Genomic DNA, 25790 nt, shown 5'->3' with positions numbered 1-25790 from the left:
ATTGAGTATCATCCCTTGTACAAATACATGTTTTTAGAAATATAATGTGCCAGCCTGGAGAGATGGCTCAGAGGTTAAGAAGACTGGCTGGTCTTCCAGAGGTCCTGAGTACAATTCCCAGCAACCACATGGTGGCTCACAACCATCTGTAATGAGATCTGGCAGGCAAACATGCAGACAGAACACAATAAATAAATAAATCTTTGGGGAAAAAAGAAGTAATACAATTTGCCAGTCCGTAGGTATACACATTTAAATAGTTGATAATTTAGTAAATTCTTTTCTAAAATATTTTTGTTTTATTTTTGTTTTGTTTTGGTTGGTTTGAGACAGGTCTTGCTATGTGACCCTGACTGTTTTCAAACTCACACCCTGCTTCCACCCCGAGTGGCAGGATTGTAGTGGTGAGCCAGCATACCCACCGTACATCAATACATTGCATATGTTACTATATTGTGTATATTTATTATACCTATAATGTGGACTTCACTAGGCCATTTTCTTCCTGCTTTTCTTTCCCTCCTTTATTCTTTATTCCTCTTGAAACAAGTGCACTGCCTAGGTTGAAATTTGCTGTGTAGACTAGACTGACCTCAAATCTGACTGCCATTTCATAAATGAGTGCAATGCGTTTTCGTATCACTACTGCTTTTCCCTGTCTCACTGCTGCAGATCTCCCCATCGAGTCCCTCTTGCCTTTCCATGTCTTTGTTTTACTTATTTTTGCTTTACTGGTTTATAGTCCTATCAGGAGTATATCAGGGTTTTTATTTCCCTATATTAGCTGTGGGTTTTTCAAGATGCTTTGTTTTTTTGTGGTCTTCTTGGCATTTTTGTGGGTCATTTAGATTGTGCTAAAATTCTTTGTTTTTGTTTTTGTTTTTTTTTTTTGGTTTTTCGGGACAGGATTTCTCTGTGGTTTTTGAAGCCTGTCCTGGAACTAGCTCTGTAGACCAGGCTGGTCTCGAACTCACAGAGATCCGCCTGCCTCTGCCTCCCAAGTGCTGGGATTAAAGGCGTGCGCCACCACTTCCCGGTTGTGCTACAATTCTTTAAGAGATAGATTTGCAGCATGAGTTACGGTTTTGTGGGCAGCAATGTTGAAAACATCGATGGATAGGCTGGACTTAGAAATGAAGGTGATTTACTTCCTTTTTCAAGGCTGGCTAACTGTTAATCTGTAGCTCGAGCACAGTGTCAGCCCTTGAATATTCTAGAAGCTTTTTTACTCTCCCATTCACAGTCTTTCTAACAGCACCTTTACTTCGGCTTCTGGGTGCACATGAGAGTAAGGAAGACTCTTTCCCTGGATGATACGTTACCAGAAGTCACCTCTAATCATTGGTGTAAACAGGATATATACTACTCGTGAGCCTATGCCAAAGCCTGGAAAATATATGTAAGTCACATACTAGGGTCATCATTTACCATTCCCCTTTCTTTTTCTTTAAAAAAAAAAAAATCATTTGTTGTAGCTTTTGAGTTCACAGAACTACATCTAGCCACCTCCTTCGGGTGGTTTAGATCTGTTCTCTGCAGGCAGTACTTTGAAGTCTGTGAAATACACGGATAATTTAGGCTGACATACTTGGCAGGCCCATTGAAAAAGCAGATTGTTTGATGGCATGACACAAGAGGTCTATTAACTGAGTTATAAAGAACTGTGGCATTTCCAACAAACCCTAGCTTTGGCATGAAGTCTAAATAGTTCTTATTTTGTGGCGTGCAGTTGAAACTTCCTGTGATGTAATATGGTCTCTCTGTGTAGCAGGAAAGAAGATGGGAATTTTAGCATACCTAGCCATTTTTCCGTAGGCGATGATGGCAATGGAGGGTATGGACTGCCTTGAGAAATTATAAAGAGACAAATGTAAAGGGGTGGTACCTTTGGGGGATGTGAGAAACAATCAGTGGCAGGGTAGTTAATAATGAGGTTAATACATAGTCCTAAAAGTCAGTGGCTTTTCTTAGGCTTATTGCAAAATTAAACCTAGAAGTTAGTTTATTATTTTCCATCTATGTTGTAAACATCCTGAAACTGTTTCTAAATGTTGGAAATATTCTCAAACTTTTTTTAAATGCAATAAGCTTTAATTTGAATTTTTATCTTTTTGGAGACAAGATCTCATGATGCTTAGGATAGCCTCAAACTCATGGTGTACCCAAGGATGACTTTGAACTTCTGATGCATGTGCCACCATGCCTTGTTTGTGCAGTGCTAGGTAAGCACTCCATCAACTGAGCCACATCCCAGCTCTTTTTTATTTAATTGTAATTTTTTTTTTTGCTACAATCTCTCAAGCATTGAATTTTCCTTTAAAAAAGTCTGGTTTTGGTCTAGATATTTGACTGTTATTAGAAAGGCTCATTTTAAATAATTTGGAAATTAGGAAAAAGTAGTCCAAGGCAAAGGTTCCCAAAATCAAGCGGCTTCTCATTCGCATTGGTAAGCTCTCTGGATGGTGGCCTTCCTGTTGGCCTGCGCTCACAGTGAATGTGGAACTACAAAGTAGTTTCAATACGTGCCTGTGTGTTAGAGTGGAAGCATGTGACACCAGCAAATGGGTACCACATGGCAGGAATACCCAGAAGCAAGGCAGTCGTATGAAAGGGTAATTTGGTTCTATTTCATTTAATTTTTTCCCTTCAGGAGGAGAGAGACAGAGTGTGTGTGTGTGTGTGTGTGTGTGTGTGTGTGTGTGTGTGTTCACGTTCCTGCAGCAGAATTAGGCCTCTTAGTTTAGTTTATGTATGCTGCTGGGTCACTCGGCACGTATGCCTGCCTGTCTGCCTTTAACATCGATCCTTATCCTCGCACCTTCGACTGTAGAGTTTAGATAGCAGAGTTCTTTGTCCTTGGAGATGAAAATAACAACGAGGGTGGCAGTCTGGCTGTCACGTCGCCTCAGCTGTCCCTCAAGTTGCTTTTGAATATGGCCCACTCCGTGCTCCTGGCCTGGTGTGGTAGTTGCTTCCATGTGCTTCCCTCTTTTTCCAGACTTCAGTTGTGTATTCAGAAAGTAAATGTTGAGTGTGTGTGAGCCCTGCAGCGGCACTGACCTCCACTGTCTAAGGAAGGCTAGAGCACCTTCAGTGTAGCGTGCACAGACAAGTGTTAAATGGTGAGGTGAGAACAGTTCTTTCTCTGTCTGTTTAGTCAGTTTGCTCAGAATATAATCTCCATAAATTTACATACTGTTGATGGACACAAATTCCAGATTTAAAATAATAATTTATTTCAGTGACTTAAATGAAATTCTTAAGAATCACAAAGACTTTGGGGAAGTAAAACATCTGTTCATTGTACCAAAAATGTTTCAAGAATGCACGTCTTTGACTATACATACTCAAGCAACTGTATGTGGCCACATATGCATTTACTCTTAAAGTTTTCCCTTCTAAATCCTTTATGGCACACTGTAGGGCAGTGGAGAGAGTGTGGGCTTTAGTCCTGAGCAGGTCCTGGTCTGTAACTTCATAGCTGTGGAATTGATAATGATTAGCTCTCGCTAGTTAGCTTGACTTCAGGCAACTTTACTTAATTGTCTTGAGGTTTGGCTTCCCCATCTGTTCCACAGCAGTAGTAATCCTCTGTGCAGTGTCTTGAGCTAAATAGTAGCACCGAGGGTTGGCTGGTAGGCACTGCGTACCTGGGAGATTACTAGTGCTCTGAATGTCTGGCTATCTGAAGAGAAAAGGCTGTTCGTGCCAGCTGTGCTAGTAGTTCTGACCTATGGAAAAACCGTGGAAGAGCTTCTGCTCGGTCCATGTGAAGAGGAAGCAGCGTGTTGTTTTCATGTTATTTCTAAAGATAGGTATTATCTTCTTTTCTCCTAATTTAAAAAGCAAAGTGAAGCCAAATGCGTTGAGAATTTGTATCAGAGATGTGTGGCTCTAGGGTCTGTAGGGGTCGTGGTATATACCTAAGTTATGTGCCAGTTTTAAAGTTGAATGAGGTTGTTGACTTTAAATCTTCCTCTTTGTGTCCTTTTTAAATAACCACCAAGAAATCCCAAACAGCATCACCCTGAAAATCCCCGTTTTTTTTTCCATTTTAGTTACATTTCCCCCACATCTTACTCCATACAACTACTGTCTAGTCTCAGTTGCTTAAAGTATGCTTTTTCCACAATGGCACAAGAGGATCATGCATCCTGTTGCCTTTTGTGGCTGACTTCTTTCATTCAGTACAGTGCCTCTGAGAGCGATCCACTAGTTAAGACCACTGAGAGTTGCTGAGGTTTCATCAATGGGTAGTATCTCCCAGTGTTTATACACTTCTTCATTATCCAGTTCATTGGGGTTCATCTTGGGTCATGATTCTTAGTTTGTTTTATTTTTATAGAAGGTAATATATATTAATCATGGAAAGATTTTGAAGTAGAAAAAATTATCCCTTTCAAATATAACCTGTAGATCTGTTTCTTTTGAGTCTTTTCCCCCTAATTCTTGGAGGTTTCTGATTATGGCTATATTTGTTTAGCTTTGACTCTTCTGGCAGTGGTGGCGCACACCTTTAATCCCAGCACTTCGGAGGCAGAAGCAGGCGGATCTCTGTGAGTTCGAGGCCAGCCTGGTCTACAGAGCTAGTTCCAAAGGACAGGCTCCAAAGCTACAGAGAAACCCTGTCTCGAAAAAATCCCAAAAAAAAAAAAAGTTATTGTGGTCGTTTTCAAACACAGATCCGAGCTACCTCTTAGTGAGCTTTGAAGTGCAGCACAGCGGCGCTGCGGCTGTTGGTGGAAGAGCACTGGAACTGCTCCTAGTGCACGGCTGCAGCCCTGAGACCAGCTCCGGAAGGCTCCCTCCCACTGTTTCAGTGTGAACTCCTGGGAGTGTTCTTGCCTTGCACACACAGTCCTGTTTTCACGTATCACTAAAACCAAAACCTCCAGAACCTCATATTTAGGGATCGTGTAGGTTAGTCTTGCTGTGCCTGTTTGTCTTGGCATAATGTCTTCAGTGTTGATTCATAACAGAGGTGGCAATATGAGTCACGTCACCTCAGCTGTCTCTCATGGTGCTTTTGAATATGGCCCACCCGTGCTCCTGGCCTGGTGTGGTAGTTGCTTCCATGTGCTTCCCTCTTTTTCCAGACTTCAGTTGTGTATTCAGAAAGTAAATGTTGAGTGTGTGTGAGCCCTGCAGCGGCACTGACCTCCACTGTCTAAGGAAGGCTAGAGCACCTTCAGCGTAGCATGCCCAGAGAAGTGTTAAATGGCGAGAACAGTTCTTTATCCTCTTGGCAAAATGTCTTCAGTGTTGATTCATATCGCTATAGCTTCATATCTTCTGTTTTACTTCTTCCATTTAAAAATAAGATTTATTTTATGTGTATGAGTGTTTTACTTGTGTTTGTTTGTGCACCACATGCATGCCTGATGCCTTGGAGTTCAGAAGATGGGGGTTGGCTTCTCAGGAACTGAAGTTATGGATATGTGGGTGCTAGGAACCAAACCTCAGCCCTCTGTAAGAGTCATAAGTGTTCTTAACCACTGAGTTTTCTATCCAGCCTCTCATTCCATGTTTTAATTGTGAAGGTTTGTGTGTTTGTGTGTGTGTGTACAGTTTTTAAAAGATTATAAAACAGTACTGTGACTCCAGCCTAACTAAGGTAGCTGCTGGGCCTCTCAGCATTTGGTGTGGTGCATCTGTTACAGGACCTGTACTGGGACAGCCTCTCTCTGACTTTGCTGATAGCTATTGCCTAGCTTGGCTTCGTAATTTTCCAACATATGCGTGTTCTCTTAACAGTGTAATTTAATTTGGTTTCCTTTTTAACTTATTGGCCACTTTAAAAAAAAAAAAGGATCTAGGGGTGTAACAGTTCAGTCTCCAGCACATTGTCCCCAGGTTTTGGTCTGTCTTATTAGTGTGTTTCTTGTCCATTAAGATAAGCTTTCACAGAAGGCTTTCTCACAGCCACCAAAGTACTCTGAGAAGTGACTGTACTTACTTCATCCCTGTCTATGTCTCTGATTCTCCACTGGAAATAATAAAGTGTCTCTGCGAGAGCCCTTTTGGTATTAGTATGATTATTTGGGTGGTATCATGAATAAAGAATATGAGTCACTAACTGGTAGAATGTTTACAGCAAGTTTTCCAAGCGGGTTCTATAGTGAAGCCTTTGGACCTGGGGCAAGCACTGAGAGCTAGTAACTCCCCACCCCCACTAAGTAAACACCTTTAAGAATTTGGTGGCTGAAAAGTTAGATCTGACCATGAATTTCCGAGGCTGAACGTTTCTCTTCAGGTCAAATAATCTATTATCTCTTTTTGTTAGCTTTGTCTAACTTAGGTTGGGATAAGCCAGTTTCTTAAATATGGTTACTGTGACCTGATGATCATGCTTTTTTGCTCTTTTAGATGTAGGTGCAAAAAACTACAGGCATCTCTGTGCTGTTTATTACAACAAGAACCCTGGGTTTGAGATCATCCACGGGCTGCTGGACAGAATTATGCAGCTGCTCGATGTGCCTCCCAGTGAGAAGGGGGGATACATGATCAAAGCATCAGCAGGTAAGATCCCAGAGTTGGGGAACGTGATGAAAGGCCACGTCCTGTTTTTGATAAAGTCTTGTTTGTTTCACCTTGCTTTTGATTTAGAGCGTGGGCACTAAGGAGGAGAGAGCTTTATTCCAATTAATTGTTAGCATGTGCTGGAAAATACTCTTCCCTTCCTCCAGCACCTCACGATGTTGTTTTTCAGAACTGTTAGGAGCTTCAGTTTTGTGCCGCCAGCTCTGGTGAGCTGGGAAGCCCAGGCTGCAGGTTCATATGTACTTGAGAGCTGCATGTCTGAAGCTTTGAGGCAAGGTGGAAAGAAAGCTATTATGAATACTCACTCATTAATCAAGGTGTTGGTGGGATCCACTGCCCAAAAGCCCAGACCAGTCTCTGGCTTTAGTTCAGGCCAACTAAATGCTACGTGTGCCCCTAACATGCTGGTTTTTCTTTGTCTGAGGCAGTCTGAATCTTTTTGTTATCCTGTAGCTTGATCTAAGTTTATTTTCTTTGACAAGAGAACTAGAAACAATTGAAGCAAAAATATTTTCTCACTCATTCCTGCTGTTTTACCATGTTGTTTTTTATGTCTGCATTTGACATCCTAAATTTCCACCAGAACTTCCATTTTTAAAGTGTTATTTAGCAGTTATTTATAGTGATTTGGTAAGTAAGTATTTTTGGGGTTTTGCTTATATTTATTTTTTTTAATCCTCAGCTTTTTTTTTATTGTGGCTTATTTTTATTTTGAACCTTTTCATTTTTCAAAAATAGCTCTGAAATATATAGCTATGTTGGGTTATTCGTTGAAATAAATTGAGATGTTTAATAGAAGGAATTAGGTATTTTCATGCATTTCTCATCAGAGATGGCCCAGTGAAGATGTGTTATGATAACATAATGGAGTTATTAGAGTCCAGAGCTAGGGCTGGGTCTCAGCGTCCATCCAGTGTAACATCTAGGCTTTACAAGTGAAGGGATTAAAGGGAAGCGAGTTGTGATTTGGTCCCGTTTCTCATGTCAGACCCAGGCCTCTCTACCAGTTGCTTCCAGGGTTCCTTGTACATGTTCAGTCAGCAGTTTACCGTTCTGGAAATCTCCAAGATTAGAACATCAGTGAGCTTGTGGGAAGTGATGGGGCCTTTGAAAGAATAGGTGGAGCCAGGGTCTGCCTAGGTGAGTACTGTAGGGTGTGTGGAGGAGAGTGTCATTTGTGACTACAGCTGTGGAAGGGGCTCCGGATGCTGGCAAGAGGCAGAGCGTTGAAGCTACTGCTTCCTTTGAAGCAGGTGAGTGAAAAGGTCCTTACTTCAGTGAGCTTAGCAGGAGGCGGAGGGCAGTGGTGAATAAATGGGACGGCATCGCAGGCTACGGCAGAGCAGTGAGCCGAGTGTTCTGTCGTGGCTTGGAGGACTGACGCGAGTCCACCTGAACAGGAAAACAACAGCTTCCAGAGTTTGGAGATTTCATAGCCTGAGCCACTGAGACACAGCCAGTAGGTGTTGATCTTAAAAATTAAATTTTTGTAATTTCAAACTTACGTAATTTGAATTCTGTGGGTACTAAAGTTCAAGCAATAGAGAACTTTAGCATCTAACTTCTCTAATAGCAAATAATCTGCTATTTTGACCCAGAATTGTTTTTAAGTTTCAAAATGCATCTATAGATATAGCACCTCCCCCCCCCCTTCGTTTTTTTGTGACAGTCTCATGTAACTCCGAGCTCACTATGTAGCCCAGTCTGGCTTGAACTTACTGCTTCTGCCTCCTGTTGAGTTGGGATTAAAGGTGTATGCCGCCACATCCACCCAGAGATTTTAGCTTTCTTAATTACTTTTGGATCTTTATGTGCCTTTTGGTTAAGGTAAACTGCTACTTTTTCTTTTTCTTCTTTTCAGTGCTAGACATTACAGCCAGCACCTGGGATAGTGTAGTAAGCAAACCCTGCCACTGAGCTGCACCCCCAGCCCTTGGCGTTTTGATGCAGGCTCTGCCTGCCTAGCCTAAACTTGCTTCCATTTTCAGTTCTTTCTCCTTTGCCTTCTGAGTGCAGAGATGATTGGCAGGAGCAACCACACCTAACTTACTTTGGTTTTTGTTGTTTGTTTTGTATGAACATTTAAGGCTCAGATTTAATTTTCTTTTTGAATCTACATTTGGCTCTCAAATGCCAGTGTTTTAAACTTTTATGACTTTGAAAAGCTTTGATAGAATTTCTACACGTGGGCAGCCTGGATCAGTATTTTCTAATATGTTTAACTGCTCTCCTTGCGAGGAGTAGGGAGATTGCTTTGTTTCCCGTCACTGTCGGCGGCATATCCAGCTCCCCGGACCCTGGGGCATGTGCCTAGTTCCTGGGTGCTCTTTTCTTAGGGTGCATTTTGTAAGAGCCATCAAGCCAAGGACAACTAGTGTCATTATAAATAACAGTTCTTTGTTTTTCATAGGGATTTCTTAATCTGTTTTGATTATCTAGTGATAAATACAATTATCCTTTTTTTTTATGGCCAGATAAAAAATGACTGGTCAAACTAAGTCCGCAGAAAGCCAGGATTTGTTCTCCCTGTGATATGTATGCACATACCACAACTAAGGAACAAAAACTGTTTTCCAGACTCCTGAATCAGACGGGGGGGCATGGGATTTAGTTGTTGGAGTGTTTTAGCTATATCTTTCCTGTTATTTAGCTATATCTTTTCTGTTATTTCACATCCATACACACACACGTTAGGAATAAAAATGTACGTTAGGAAAAGATCTTCAGAGGAGGACCAGTGCAGCCAGAATGAAAACTACTGTTTCATGCCATTTTTGATTATTGAGTTTCTATTACTCCAGCATATGGTTTACTTTTTAATAATTAAAGCTCCCTGGTGGCTTTGCAGTTATAATTTAGCTTGGTCTGTTTAGCAGAGTTTCTTGGTCATGTCAGTTGGGATTTATCTCTTTCTGTCTCTTACTGTGTGTAACTAAGCTTCCTCTGTTCAGCTTTTCTGGGAGGCTAAGTAGAATGGAGCTTAATCTTCCTCTAAGAAGCTTGGCCCTGCCCATAGTGAGAGAAGAAGTCTGGAAGTTCATCTGGCTGAGCAGCACACCGATCCCGAGGAAGGTTGCTGACATTAGGTCATAACTGTGCTGATCTCTGCAGCTTGGCCATCCACAGCAGCACTCAAAAGCCGTGACTGCAGCCAGAGGGAAAAACCATGGTTGCTAATCGTACATATTTCTCGTTTTCTAGGCACCTTTGCAATTTAAGACCTAAAGTGATGTAGATTGTCAAGTTGATGATAGAATGGGGTCAAGTTGAGTGAAAAGAAAAAAAGAGAACCTTTAACTTGTTAGCAGACTGCAGAGCATTTTAAGGGTTTCAAAAGTTCAGCAGGGTGTTTTAGTGGCATTTGATCAGACCATTATAGGAAATACATGTTTTTAGTGTTTTCAGCTTTCCCTTCGTCTCTGTGGTTTGTTGCAAACTAAATTATGTATGTTAAGATGCACTTAGCCTTTAAAAAAAAAAACCGCATCTGGGCAAGGAAAATTCTCAACATTTTTGTGTTTAGAACAGTAATGTGGTTGCTGGGCAAATCAGTGGCAAAAATAATTTCTTGTAGAATGTGGTGGGCTTTGTGACTGGCCTGTTGGCTCGAGCATGTGATTTTTCCTCCTTAGCTTGTTACCTAGTTCTGTTTTGATTTTTTTTTCCCCCCCAATTCTGCAGAAAGTTCAATTTAACTTGAGACAAGGTTCTGGATGAACAGACAGGTTTTCAGAGCTTTAGTTTTGACAGTCTTGAGTTTTTGTGCTGCTCAGAATTGATTTTAGGAAATGAAAAATGACCTTGTCATGCCCACATTTAGCCCAGCACCATCTGTACTCACCCTGGTTATTAGGTACCTTCTGTTACAGTAACACCTAGTGGTCATTGGCTTGACCTGGGGTCGTGACCTCATTCACCTTTTAGGACACCTATGAAAGATCTCAGATGCTAAAATATATGGCTGAAATTGTTCCCCTTGTCAGTCTTAGTGTAATATGAGCTTGGAAATTCGTTGGGGAAGTATCTGTTGCGAACAGCTTGTTGCAATAAAGGTGTTCAGTCCTGGAGTATGATATGGGGGTTCTAAAGAGCAGTACCATCAGCAAAGACTGTTCTGCTAAGGCATGGGCTTTGGTAGATAGTTTGTAAGCTTGTGACCTTACCCGACTGAGGCTGCCTGCACTGCCCTTTGGCTTTGAAGTGGTGAAAGACTGGGGACAGCAGACAACAGGGCTGCCCGGCTGCCCAGAAGCCCTGGCACCTACCTGTCTTACTATTGAATGAATGTTCATTGTTCCTGCCTCATTTCCATACATAAGGTAAAGGTCTCCCCACTCAGGGACACTTTCTTTACTTTCTATGTGTTTTTGTTCGGCAAATTGTAATAATCACAAATCCCACACTAAATGGTTTAGTTCAGTGTTCTGATACAGTTGTAACACAGTATGGCAATCTTTGTGCTATCATTATTACTATCTCTCCTAAAGATCTGTTTTAGACAGTCTCTTTTTTTCAAAATTCAGAACTGTTTATTTACCCTCTGCTTAGGCTAGCTCCTGTGTATGACACAGAGATCCATAGCACATAGCTCTTCCGTTAACAAAGAGGTTCCTCTCAGGTTTTTTCAGAAATGCTCTTCTTGGAGATGCTAAAAGCCTTCCTGCAGCAGGCCCAGACTCTCAGGAGGAAGCGGGTTCAGTGGCTGTACTTAATGAAGAGAGAACTGGTCTCAGCTCTCCTAAGGGAGAGAGTGCATCCATGGGTCTGATGGATTTTCCTAACTGTCCCCAGACAAAGAAGAGAATTAACTTACCCCAGCTTGAGAGAAGAAGTGGTCCTGCCTAGGTCTACCCAGGACTGACTCCCCATCCTCATGCTTTAAGAATACCTTCTAGGCTGGACAGTGGTGGTACACACCTTTAATCCCAGCGTTCAGCGAGCAGAGACAAGCGTATCTCTGTGAGTTCAAGGCCAGCCTGGTCTATAGAGTGAGTTCCAGGACAGCCAGGGCTATACAGAAAAACCCTGCCTCAAAAAATTAAAACAAACAAACAAAAAAATCTTCTAGTCTCTCCAGTTACTAGCCAGACATTTTTTTTAATTGATCTTTGATTAAATTTTAATACTGTAGATGTACTGTGTATTGCTTATGTGCTATATGTATAACTGTGTATATAAAATCTATAAAACAATAATTTTATGTATGTGGCATCACTGTGATCAGATCTAGAGTCTGTTACATGATAAGCAAACACTCTATAAAATTACTTTTATTTGTTTAGTGAAGAGTTAACACTGACTAAACAAATATAAACTTTTAAAATTGTATCCTTGTAACATTTTCCTATATGAATAATACACAAAGAACTTTGAGCCTATCTTTTTTGAAAGCTGATTCTGTGGATGATAAACCATGCAGCATTTGTCTTGCTGAGTTTTGCTTGTTTCATTTAAAATGAAGTTTAGTCCATTTTCTGGTGAATTCTATTCTTCTCTGGGAGATGATATTCTACCACCAAGTTAAACTTGTTATTTGGAAGGCAAATTTTTAAAATTAGTTGCTTTTAGGTTTCTATCTGCTAGAAAGTTTGGCTTTTGTTTTTGTTTTGTTTAATGTTGCTTGGTTTTGATTTTTGAGACAGGTCTCATAGCGTAGGTTGACCTTGAATTTGTTGATCTTAAACTATATTTCTTTACTGACTTTTTTGGAAGGTCTGGGGCACACATGCCAGTGTCTGTCATGGAGGTCAGAGGACAGCTTGTTGAAATCAGTGCTTTCCCACCGTGTGGGCCTGGGGACGAAACGCGGGCCGTCAGGCTTGGTGATGAGCTCCTTTACTCACCGCCCAACTCCTCCTGAGTGCCAGGACTCCAGGCGTGTGTCGCCATACCTGGTTTATGGGGTGCTTGTGACTGGACCCAGGTCTCTACATGTTTGCAATGCCTCTTCCAGCTGAGCTATGTCCTCAGACCTCTTTTGAAATTTCTAAATATTATTTACTCATGTAAATAATAGTATATCAGATTACTTATGCCAGTTAGCAATTCATAAAAGTTTTAATGTCTCCATATAATAAGTGAGAAAGTAATTGAACCAGTTGATAGATATTTATAATTTTATGTTTTTAACACTTGACAAAAAAAACTCAAAACTTTTTAAATTAAGTGATAAAATATGAACTTTTTTTATTTAGGTCTCAAAGCCTAAGCCACACACGAATGGTGTCAGGAAGAAACATAAGCAGCACACACAGGACAGGGCAGTGGCCCTTAGCCATGTTTATACTACCTCTCAGTGTGTCTGATTTCTTGTCTTGTTTTGATTGAGACAAAACCTTGCTGTGTAGACCAGACAGTCCTTGAGCTTGTGACCCTTTTCGCAGCCTCCTGAGAGCTGGGATCACAGGCCTCTGCCACCATAGTCAGTTCAGTGTGGCTTTGACATGGACCAATTTGGGTAGAGTTTTCCCGTCATAATCGCATATTGCTAGATTCTGTAACATAGCTACTGCAAATATTTGCTGTGTTCCAGGTCAGTATTGCTGTGTGAAAATCAAGTGAGAGAGATTCAACATAGAGTCAAATTTTTGTCAAGCTGAGCTTAGCTTTGAAGTGTCCAAACAGTAGGAGACCTGAGGGAACTCTTATTCTTACCTTACTTGACATCATCACCTCCTTCTCCCCAGTAGGTTTGTACAACACAACACTAGCTGCCTTGCGGGGTTCTGCTCCCTCCGAGAGCCATCTTGTCATTTCTCCCTCATCTGAGACCCTGAGTCATGTCTGCCCAAGCCAGATGGGTGCTTCTGTCTCCCTTGATTCACGTAAAGGCCAGATTGTTCTGGGAAACAAAGAGGGAAGTCTAGTTATAAATGGAGGGGGAATGGTCATGTTTGGGCAGGGATAGGATGCTCCCAGAACTCTCGTCATAGTGGTTTCATCTCAGACTGGAGTCAGCCATGTGTCCAAGGGTTTTTGACTCATTTTAATTAGAGATCAAATTCAGGTCACAATGTGCACGCTGTGGTTGCTCTCTGCTCCTAAGTACAGCTTTGTTTCTGGGGCATTTTGGTATACAAAGATTATGCAGACGCAGAAAGCACTTGTTCGTTTAGTTATAAGCTTTTCAAATAGAACACTTATGTTTGCCTTTTACTTCTGGTACTTGAACCTAGGGCTTCCTGCATGCTAGACAAACACTCTACCTCTGAGCTACATCCCCACCCTAGCATGGATACTTTCAGTTCGTATTCAGAACTTGAGAATATTTACATAATATACTTGATTTTACAGTTCTCTTAGTTTACACCAAAACTCTGGGTTCTTAACACATATTCATCAGTTTGCTTATCCTCATCTGGCTATGCCATTATAGTTTCAGAGGGAAAATTCCAGTATTACTAACGGTCTGACTGTTGACTGATGTTTCTGTCCCGCCAGATCCCACAGCCATTAGTCCCAAATAAACACAAAAAGGTCTACATTAATCATAAACTGGTTGGCCTAGTAGCTCAGGCTTCTTATTAACTAATTCTTACATCTTACATTAACCCATTAGTCTTGTGTGTGTTAGCCACATAACTTGGTACCTTTCTCGGCAAGGCAGTCACATCTTGTGTCCTCTGCGTCTGGATGACAGTTGCAGACTGACTCCTTCCTCTTCCCAGAATTTTCGTCGCCCCCCCTCTACTTCCTGCCCGGTCACAGGCTAATCAGCGTTTATTTAAAATACAAGACCATTGTTCCACAGCAATGTGACGGCTGAAAATCGTTTAAAAACTAGTCACTTCTTTTTATCCTTAGGGTATAATTAAGTCAGTACGTGTAGATAGTCAGCTTTCATTTCCACTTTGACTCAGTTCCTCTCCTGCCTTCTGAGGCTGTGTTTGTTGTTGCTGTTGTTTTTTCCTAGGCTTTTGTTCTTTCTTTTGAGATAGGTGTTTCTATATAGCTACAACTGGCCTTGAACCCATGGAATCACCTTCACCTCCCAGATGCTGGAATTACAGGTGTGCTCCACTGACCTCAGCCTTCATACTTCATTTATACTTGTGTGGTTTGCCTTTAGACGTAAGTGCACATGTATGTTTATACACCCTCTGCCTTCTCAGCTGAGTGGCAGTGCTGTGTTTAGGCTACATCGCTGGCTTCTTGTCCCGGCATCCTACACGGAGGCAGCCTGTGGGGTCCTTTTTCCTTCCTCCTTTACTTGGACCTAGAGTTGGACCCGTTCTCTGTTGGCGAGCATTGGCTTGTTTCCAGTCAGTACTACACTGCAGCCTTGTGCTCATGCTGTCTGATGCTTTGTCTAGAAGTAGGGAGTTACCGGAACAAAGGGTATGTTGGTATTTGCACTAAGTATGGCTGGACACCCTGTTAGACCTTTGATTATTACACTGTAGGTGCAGTGAATGAGACCTTGTTTACACTAAATTGAAGGTCCGTTTGTTTTTTCTGCTGTTTGCAGTCTCATAGATGGGAAATGGCATCTCACTGACATTTGACCCAAATCTTCCTTGTAAGAACAAAGGAAGCATATTTTCTCATTTATGTAAGTTTTTAAACATGATACAGTCATTTATTCATTTCTTTCCTTCTGGAATCAGACTTTCTTAGTTGAGAAGTTTCCCACCATCGGCGATCAGAAAGGAATCCCCACGTTCCCTTTGTATCGCATTGCAGTCTCCCAGACAGTCGCTCTTCACTCTGAGCACAGGAATGAAGACTGGCCTCCATCTTTTTCAGAGAGAGCTTCATAGGTTATTTGTACTTACTGTTTTGCAGTTACCATGGTTTTTGTTAAATTTTACTAATTAACTTCCCACATTAACCTTATTATAAATGCCTTTTGAAATTCATGAAGAGATTGAGATAACAGTATCTTATGATTGCATTCAATTTGTATATTTAAATGATAAAATAACTTTCAGAGGTCCTTCATTCATACTGGATAGGTACAAAAGGAAACAGGATTATACTGAGAGTAGGTAAGAATTAGAATGAAGGCCGTGAATCACACCAGGGTAAAGGACATAGAGCCCCAGCATTACACAGGTTGTCAGAGACCTCAAGGCCTATGGTATTCATCTTCTTTCATTAGTATTATTTCAATAAACATGCGAATACACACACACACACCAGAGTTGGTATCATGATTCTTTTAATCAGCCAAATCCATAGAACACTTAAAGTCCCTTTCCCAGCATTAAAAATAAATGTATCCATAATTAAAGTGGAATTTGAGCTGAGCCCTTATTTTCCAAAGTATATATTTAATCTGTGACTTTCAGATTTCCCACGTGTACTATGTAGTCGTATAAGATTCAGAGAGATTATGAAATAGTGTTTATGCTATAGCCAAGGAGGGCTAGATGCTGAGCCGCTGCCCTCTGTTTCACAAATGCAGTGTGCATCCAGGTGGCCGCTCGCGTGCAGGTCCCCAGTGCTTACACGGGAGCTGGAGTGAATGTTAGCATCCACCGTCTCTTTTCAGAGCACTTTGCCAACAGACCAATTCCTCATCCAAGGGATTTGTTGAGAGCACCTTCCTCCTCTTCTGAGTTCTGCCATGTCCCCGCAGCAAAGCGAAGTCATCCCGCTATTGGCTGCATTGCTCTGTGCTGCTTCCTCCTCACTCAGTGTGGACCCAAAGGAATTATTTTAGTAATCTCACTACAAGCTAGTAGCTCATCTGGTAGAGTTTATTTAGGAAACTGGAAAGTTTTAAAGATCGCTTTTCACCTTTTTTGGAGGACACTGAGACAGGATCTTGTATAGCCCAGACTGGCCTCAGACTCCTTAGTAGCTGAGGCCTTAAAACTTCTGACCCTCCCACTTCTGCTTTCAGAATTTATGTATATTCTATAAGCTATATTTAATAAGCTATATTCTAGAAGCCTTTATAGGTACTTTTACTCTGAGTTTTAAAATTGTATTAATTCATGATCTGCTTTGTTTAAAAATGAGAAATATATATTTTTCTGTGAATTTGGGGGCAGTGGTTTATTTTTGTTTTGATTTTTCTTGTATACTACAATTTCTGGGAAACTAAAGACGGAGGACTAAGTGATACATCTTTAGAAACCCATTTACAATAGTAACTAGACAGCTTTAATGTGGACTACTTAAAGAATTATTTGGCCAACTGATATGTAAACATAAAGGAAGGAACATGACGAATGTCTTTAAATGTGTAACTGTAAATAAAATTGGAAAAGTAGATTCCAGTATGATATGGATACTAACTATAATGATGATAATACTTTGCTTGGGCCAGTGGGTAAAGCCTACAGTCTGAGTTCAACCTTTAGGAACCACTTGGTGGAAGGAGAGAACCCTCTCCTGTAAGTTATTTTCTAACTCGCATTGCGACACATGTACACACACTCTCTCTCCAAAATAAATAAAAGTGTAAAATGAAGACAGTATAATACACTGTTAGTCTTAGGATGTAAAACAACACTGGATGTTGCCATGGATTTTCATTTTTACCATGGAGTTAGGCACTTTTTAAAAAAAGATTTGTTTATTATATATACAGTGTTTTGCCTGCATATATGCCCACAAGCCAGAAGGCAGCACCAGATCTCATTACAGATGGTTGCGAGCCACCATGTGGTTGCTGGGAATTGAACTCAGGACCTCTGAAAGAGCAGCCTTAACCTCTGAGCCATCTCTCCAGTCCAGGCGCTTTTAACTTATTTACTTTTAGGTAGGTCTTCGCTGTTGAAGCCCAGGATGGACTTAAACTCACACTCCTCCTGCCTTAGTCTTTCAAGTAGCTGGGACTATAATGAGGGTTGCTGTTGAATTCAGAGGATTTTATAAGTTTCTTTTTTGTAAAATGAGAACAAGTGTGTGTCCTGTTTACACCATAGTTTTATTAGGAAAAGAAGATGCAGGAACGAGTGAGCGTATCAGGGATGGGCAGATTACTCCTCAGAGTGAACTTAGAGATTTTATGTCTGCTGCCAGAAAAAAATCAGCCCTGTGTAAGAAGGCTTCTGACCAGGATTTAGGACCTGGATTCCAGTCTTGAATCTAAGGTTTACCTGCTGCAGGATTCTGTTCTCCCATGTGAGCTGTAGGACAGACAGGGCCATCTGCAAGGCCTTGTCCGGTTCTCAGATCTGTGATTGAGTTCAGAAGTAGCCTCTGCTGTGGGCTCTGGTGCAGCTGCTCCTTCTTACCTGCCCAAGCTTTTACCTGCTGTTAATTGGGGTACTTACTCATCTGCTCAGATAGTTTAAGCCTTGATTTAAGAATCTAGACTGCATCTCATTAAAGATTCTTTGTTTTGTGGGTTCTTTAAAAATGCAGTTCTGGGGCAGGACAGCTGGCTTGGCGGTTAAGGCACATGCTGCTCTTCTAGAGGACCTGGGTTCGTTTCCCAGCATCCACAAAGGCGGCTCAGAATCCTCCATAACTCTTCTGACCTGAGGCACGAATGTGGTGTCCCTACATAGGAGGTAAAACACTCATTTACAAATTTAAATATGGTTTTTGTTTTTGGTTTTTCGAGACAGGGTTTCTCTGTGGTTTTGGAGCCTGTCCTGGAACTAGCTCTTGTAGACCCGGCTAGTCTCGAACTCACAGAGATCCGCCTGCCTCTGCCTCCCTCAGTGCTGGGATTAAAGGCGTGCGCCACCACCACCACCTGGCTTTAAGTATTTTTTTTAATGTAATTTTATTTCCCCCAATGGGTGGTATTCTGTGGTTGTAATGCTGCTGGTGTTCTGTTGTGTTGATAGCATCACAGAGTATACCTGGGTGTGTACTAAGGGCAGAGGTGACACTGTCAGTCTGCTGTGTTCCGTCTTTAAGCTGTATTTATTGTTTGCAAACATGAGGTGGTGAGCAGTTTGGCCAGAAGCTCAGAAGCAACCTGCTGCAGCCACATGTGCATGGCCTCTTCACCTCTGGCTTGCTCTCTAGCCTGTGTTATTGCTTGCCTTGGGCAAGGCTCCTAATCTCCTAGTGATTCTCTTCCCATCTGTAACTTAGAGCAGGCAGAGGGTTTGGCCAGATCCCCACTCTGAGACGTCTCACTCTGGGGGGTGACAGCCATGGAAGCAAAGACTGGATTATAATTTGAAATATGTCCTTGTAAGATGATTTTAGTGAATGAAAGGGGTCTAAATTCTTCTGACATTGTCCACTGAAGAGTCCAGACTGGTCTCAGCCTGGCAGCCTGTGTTTCCTGAGGGAAGACAGGTGTGAACCACTGTGCCTAACAGAAGGTGGTTCTCTGTTATGAGAAGATGAGGTCATTTGGATTTTGCTGATTTCCTGTAAGAATAAGGTCCCAGGTCCCTGTCCTCATTTGTGGTAGAGTACATGGTGCCAGGTCTTGGTCCTGGAACCCTCCCCAAGCCATGAGTTGGAAAGTTCCAATTCTCTCTGGTCCACTGCCTCCCTGTAAGAGTTAATGGTGTCTGCAGGTGTGTTGGGATTAGCACTGTAAAGTTGTGGAAGGGCTTTTCTTTCTTTTGATCTTCAGAAACGGATGAAAGATGGCCATTAAATTCAAAGGATTAGGCCCCCTCTCTTTATAGACTTTAGGTACCACAACTATTCACTTCAAATGCAAGGTGAAGAATTGTATACATCTGGGAGAAAATGGGTGTTTTATATTACCAGTCGGAAATTATTCAGTCTCCCCTTACAAATTAAATGGTCTTTGCAGAGGAATTTTCTCCTGAGTGCATTGAGATCAGAAAAAAAAAAAGTGTTTTTGTGTTCATATCTTGGTGGTGATGCTTTGGCTCCTTAAGGTCCTGAAGCCTTTTCTTTTACAAGTTAATACCTTACCTATGGTGGTGGACTTCTTTCCTCTACTGTCCTGTCCTCAAAAATCTGCTTATTCTAAAACCTGAGAACAATGGCCCCATAGGAATGAAATTGTGTATGTATGCAGGGTATAATTGAGTAGAAATTATTTGTTTATTTATATATCCTTTGAGAAGTGTGTAGGGTTTGGATAGGCACCCATATTACATAATCAGTCATTTTGAACAGACTTATGACTTACTGGTATCTACAGGCACGCGCTTTCCATTTCCTCCTCGAGTGTGGGGATATGTGTGGTGAAAGCTGATGATGCTGGTTTCTGTTGCTAGCAACAACACACTACTTTACCAGCGTTCTCTGCCCCTGCTAATTTTGTTGTTGATGTTCTTTTTTTTACAGTTGGATAATAAAGTACCTAATTACAATCACTTGTGAGTTTGAATCCCAAAATATGTATTGGCAATATGAAAAAAGGGAAGAGTAAAGTTAAACGAGCAGATGATATTTCAGAGCATGTGAAATAAAGTGTAAAGGAGTGACCCGGTTCTAGGCAGTGGCAGGAGTATGAGACAAAGGCCCATGCTTTCTTACACACAGACACACACTCACACACACACTCATACACACACACACACACTCACACACACACACACACACACACTCACACACACACACACACTCACACACACACTCACACACACACACACTCACACACTCACACACACATACACACACACTCACATACACACTCACACACACACACTCACACTCACACACACACTCACACACACACACACTCACACACACACACACACCACACACACACCACACACACACTCACACACACACTCACACACACAAACACTCACACACACACACTCATACATACACACACACACTCACACACACACACTCACACACACACACACACTCATACACACACACACACTCACACACACACACACACTCACACACTCACACTGGTGCTCTCAGATGAAGCGTTCGCTCATTTCACCTAAAGCTTCTACTTCCGATGCTTCATGAAATTAAAGGAACGAGTGAGTGTATGGAAAGCCTCCGCCAACTCTAGGCTATAATATAGCTCTGAAAAGATGGGTGCGAAATGAAACTGTGAAAAGTGTTTGCCAACGGGCAAGAGAAGGCACTCCCAAATGCTTTGATGGTCAGTTAGCCAGAAAACGCGCTAAAGACGGGGTGCTGTGCTAGATTATGGGCCCAGGGATGACCCCAAGGACACAAAGACTTTAATTAAGGGGCTTATTCACACCCCACTAGGTTTGGGAAATTAAGCTCTTCTTTGTGCCTGACTGGTGTTTCTTTTGTCTGGCCTTCCACGTGTGTTACAAGAGAGAGCAACATTTTCCCAAAATGTGTTCTACCTTAGAAGCCGGTATCTGCGCCAGACTTTATGCAAAGCCTTGTTTGTCGTGGCATGGAGTCATGCAAATGTGGGTGGGAGCCCGTGTGCTGGACCTTTCTTTCCACGCTCTCACACAGTAGGAGAGAGTGAAGGAACTCCAGAGCCTCCTTCACAAGGCAGTGGGCAGTGCACTTTCTGCAGACACAGCATGTTGCCTTGTCTCCAGAAATACGTTTTTGACTGTGATTTGATAAAGGCGTCCTTGGCTACAGTCCAGGTCTGACTTTCTGAAAGCCTTTGCTGTGGCCTTCAGATGTGATGTCGTGTGTTTTCAGATAGACTTTATGATGCATTAGTTGTAGCTGGAGCTTTTGGGTCACATCTGTCCACCTGGGTGCTGAACTGAACCGCCTCCTGTGCCAGCAGTGGATATTGTGAGCAACAATTCCTGAAAAGAAACTGGCCATGAACAAAAACTCTCTCAAGGAGTTTGTATGTCTGCAGAGACTTACGGACCGATTGGAATTTCAGTAGTGTGAAGAGATTGAGATTTTGTAAGTTCAGAGGCTAATTAATTAATTTCTTTATATTGGCCTAGCCTTAGCCTTCAGGAGCAGCCATTCCTTGTTCAGCTCTGTATCTGAACTAACAGCTCCTAGAGGCTGTTAACAGAACACCAGCTTCCACCAGTCCAAAAGCTAAGAATACCATCAGATAATATTTTAGGTCTATTGAAAAGCTTCTCCCATCTCGATGTGTATGCCTCTCTGGCGCACCCACCAATGCATTTTACGCTGCCTTGATTTGTGGCTGTCTTTATTCTGTAAAACTAGAAACCCATGAAACTACTTCTATGTTAGAACATGGAATTTGGGGTAACCAAAATCTGTGTTCCCAGGCCATAGTCATTCAGAATGCTCCCGAACAAACGATCTCATATTCCCTTTAACATGAGAGCCATGGTCTTTTCCATAGCAACATCCTCACATCTGGAAGGCCTTGAACCCTTACTGTGGGCTCTGTGCCCTCTGTGTTGTTAATGAGATGGTTCTGCCCTTGGAGTTCAGTTTGCTCTTTAAGTTTTTAAAGTACTAAGAATGCTTCTGTTTTTGTCATTTTACGCCACCACCCCCCCCCTCCAACACCGTCAGTCTGGTGGAGGGTGATGTCAGAAGGCCCTTTTGCATGCCTTTCAGTTTGCGTATTTGGAGAGCAGAACCTCAGCTTGATCTAACTGAACAGGAAACGTGAGACTCATCACCAGAACCTGTTAGAAGTGGGAGAGTGAAAAATGGCACTGCACGACAAAGTTGCCCCAAGTTCAGGTGTGCAGTTTGGTAGAACAGAGCTGATCGCTACAGGGATCCCACCCGGCCTTGCTACACGTGAGTGATGAGCCTGGTGGCCAGGAGCCTTTGAACAGTGCTTGTGACTTTGGGCCCATGTGAAGAAAGTCTGAACTTTTGACATTTTCATCACTTTTTGTACTCTTACTTTGGAACATGTTACATAGCTTTGAATTTTTTTTTCCTCTGGGAAGAGAAAATGACATTTACTGGTATAAATATTTTTGTTACTGTACACCTAGCTGATTAAGGAGCTAAAGCAAAGTTTGGTCCAAATTTATAGGCGAAGTAAACCTGGCAACTGAGGAAGAATATAACTGAATTTTACTTTAAAAAAATGCTGTATCAAAATGTTATATGAGGTAAAAGTTCTGATTTCTTATCTTAGGCTTTATTTTGCCAACATTGTCAGAACTAGCACATCTGGCTTAGATTCTAAAATAGTTTGGTTTTATGCTTCAGTAAAAATGAATCCAATCAAGTTGGAATTGAAAATAGATAAAAGGGAATCTTTGGTCCAGCAAGGCTGTCAGGAAGGTCTTGGGCATTTCCTTTCCTGGTGGCCTTTCCAAACAGGCCAGAATCCTTGTTGGGTAGTACATGTGTGCGCTCACACCCCGGTCTGCGGGAGGGAGGGGTCTGGCACACCCCAGCTCTGGGGCTGCTGAGTGCACTCCACGCAAGGTCCTTGACTTGTTATTTGAAAAGTCCTTTACCTCTCACCTTTAAGACAGCAACCCTTCTTTCCCTCTCCTCATTTTTCCTGTCGTTAGGGTGTGGTTGTCAGTCTCGTTTTTAAAAACCTTTTAGTAATGGATAGTATTGTCTTTTAGTAATGGATAGTATTGTCTTTTAAGTTATATTTTCATTTTGACAGGACGAAAGTGTGTCATCTTTATCAGATTTAACCATAATTACTGTCCCTGCCAGGCTCTCTGTTATCTATCTAGTTTGGTTTCCCAGTTGTTTTATGCCATCATTTCCTCACCCGGGGGTGGACTCGTGCGCAGAGCCAACTGCAGCACTAAAATGGACAGCTTGCTTCTGTTGTGAAGGAGTCTCTGAGCCCGAGGAGCTGTGAAGAAAGAACTGCTCAGCCATGTGGCCTTGGGCTTAAGAATGACAGAAATGTTTTCCTCTTCTTTCTGAGAATAGAACCCAGTATCTCCACACTGATTGGGCAGTCTGTGTACGTCTGTCTCTATGGTATCAACTCAACAGTAACAGAGTCCCTATCCGCCCATCCAACTCTGTTCTTAATTATGCTGACCTTGGAGCTATCAGAGGCGCAGCAGTGTGCTCCCCCATAAATAATGCACTTGCTCTGAGTAGCAGGCTACAGGCTTGTGGCCCAGCCGGGTATTTATAGTTCATACCAGTAAACATTTTGTTTGAATCCTTCAGGAGCCTTGGGCCTGATCCCTTTTCAAGTGGGTGTTGAGAGAAATGAATCAGCATTGTTTTTAAACTCCAGCAGAGTCCAGCGTGTCAATAAGCCTTCCGTGGCTCAGGAGTGGGCCTTGGGCCTGGGTGGTTCCTTTTCAGCTGGTTTAAGCCTCAAGAATGGTCACTGGGTGGGAAGCTGAAGCTGAGCTCTGGCAGCAGATGAAGAAAGCTCTCTGGCTGCCTTGAAGTGAAACAGGAATCAGCCAGGACTGGGGTGGGGCTGGCATGGGGTGGGGCTTTACAGACTACTCCCAATATGCTAGGGGGCTCTTTTCAGGCAGGGACACGGGTGGCGTTCTGGCGACGTGGCCTGTAACCACACGTGCAGGTTCTCTGTGGGTTTCCTGTGTGATAAGCTGAAGTGTGCCGTGGTAAGGAGTGAATGGAGCTGCAGTAGGTTTCTTATCCAAGTACTGCTGTGGGAAAGCCTGCTTCCCAGCATGCTCCATCCTTGCAGGCTCAGTGTTTTCCTTTCTTCTTTGTGTCCTTTTGGGACTTAGCTCCCCTAAGACTCTGGTGACACTCCTGCAGTCTCCTCCCAGCTCAGCCCCCAGATCAGAAGCCTAGGGCTCTCATATTTGTTCCTGATTGTTTTTCTTGCAGGAGTTTCTTGGTGTAACACCGTAAGTGCTTCTTAATACTAGAAAGTGTGAGGATGCACTGCATAGCCAGTGTCTTAAAGAAGAATGGTTATTTTTAAAGGAGGCCCGTAGGCTTTTAGTGTTAAATGGCTATTGACTTTTATCCCCGAGAAGAAATATTGATTTCCTCTCCCTCTCTGTTTCAGGTTCTGCATTCTTCCCTGGGCGGTGTGCTGAAATCTTTGCCCGGGGTCAAAGCATTGGGAAGCTAGGCGTCCTTCATCCTGATGTTATCACCAAATTTGAGCTGACCATGCCCTGTTCCTCTCTAGAAATCAATATTGAGCCCTTTTTGTGACGTCGGTCTCGGCTGTATCGTTCTCTCTCTATGCGTCCCTTTCCCTCCTGTGGTATCCTTCAGCCCCTCTTATGGGGAATATCCATTTGTGCTTTAATGTTTAATAAAGTGAAGTGTGCTGTCTGGCTTTGGGGAGCTGCAGTAGGCCAGCTTGTGGAACAGCCAGTGTGGATCTGTATGCACTGGTGAGTTCTGGAAGCAGAACTATTGCTTAGACATCAGAGTGTCACTGTTACTCATGACTCCGGTATAGCAGATTCCATGTTTTCCTTATTAATGAAACAAGTGATTGATAAGAACACTCATTGTACATGATTAAGCCTTTTCTACTCTTGACATGTATAAGTCAATAAAATCGGTACTTTAAGAAAATCTTTAAGAATCAGTTTTAGTCACACAGTGACAGCCTTCCAAGTCATCTTTTCTTAAAGTTTACTTATGCTTATTTGTGAATATATGTGTATATGATTGTAGTGTAGTTTACTTACACTTATGTGTGAATATATGTGTATATGATTGTAGTGTGAATATATGGTATATGATTGTAGTGTGACTATATGTGTATATGATTGTAGTGTATATGTAGTCTGTGCCTATCCTAGCTAGGGATATTGTTACTGTGTTGAAACATCATGATCAAAAGGAACCTGGGGAGGAAGGAGTTTATTTGGTTTATACTTCCACACCGGAGTTCATTATTGAAGGAAGTCAGGGTAAGAATTTAAACAGGACAGGAACCTGGAGCAGGAGATGATGTAGAGGTCATGGGGGAGGGTGTGCTGCTTGCTTGCCCCACGTGGCTTTCTTAGCCTGCCTTACAGAACCCAGAGCCACCAGTCCCACAATGAACTGAGCCCCCCCCCCCCCCATTGGTCACTAATTAAGAAAATACCCAACATTCTTGCCTACAGCCTGATCTTAGGGAGACATTTTCTCAGTTGAGGGCTCTTCCTCTCTGATGACTCTAAGCCTATGTCAAGTTGACAATAAAATCCAGTTGGCACAGTGTGTGTGTGTGTTTGCACGCGCACGTGCCTGCTCATGTGTGTACATGTGTGTGCAGTTTCTAATAACTTAGTAAGATAAGGTTATTAGTATGTTATGGAATATTCCTTTACACTGTGTGCAAATGTATCACTGTGATTAGCTAGGTAGGAAGGGGTTAGGCAGCTAGGCAGGAATAGGCAAGGTCCCCAGAAGATGAAAGGCAGAGTCACCAGCCTGACACAGATGGGGTAAGACATGCAGGAGAAGTAAAAGCTACGAGCCACGTGGAAGCCCATAGATGGATAGAAATGGGTTAATTTAAGTTATAAGAGCTAGTTAGAAAGAAGCCTAAGCTATAGGCT

At 42.3% G+C, this 25790-nt stretch overlaps 1 protein-coding gene across 2 annotated transcripts in view; it reads left to right on the top strand.

Annotated features, from left to right (window-relative positions):
* Positions 1-24813, top strand: part of Farsb (phenylalanyl-tRNA synthetase subunit beta) — a 65554-nt gene extending 40741 nt beyond the window's left edge. Inside the window, exons 16-18 of one of the 2 annotated variants that reach the window (XR_012908200.1) lie at positions 6367-6519; positions 17860-18008; positions 24290-24813. Coding sequence is in view for 1 of the 2 variants with exons in the window: in XM_075951951.1 (XP_075808066.1) it covers positions 6367-6519; positions 24290-24441 (305 nt within the window). In the remaining variant the exon portion in view is untranslated. The remainder of the gene's footprint in view (positions 1-6366; positions 6520-17859; positions 18009-24289) is intronic. The other variant, XM_075951951.1, reaches the window with a different exon arrangement.
* Positions 24814-25790: the final 977 nt, after the last annotated feature.

Source organism: Microtus pennsylvanicus, chromosome 17, assembly GCF_037038515.1.
Source record: "Microtus pennsylvanicus isolate mMicPen1 chromosome 17, mMicPen1.hap1, whole genome shotgun sequence".
Taxonomy (NCBI): domain Eukaryota; kingdom Metazoa; phylum Chordata; class Mammalia; order Rodentia; family Cricetidae; genus Microtus; species Microtus pennsylvanicus.
The sequence above is the reverse complement of the archived record's forward strand: the minus strand, read 5'-3'. Positions and strand labels throughout refer to the sequence as shown.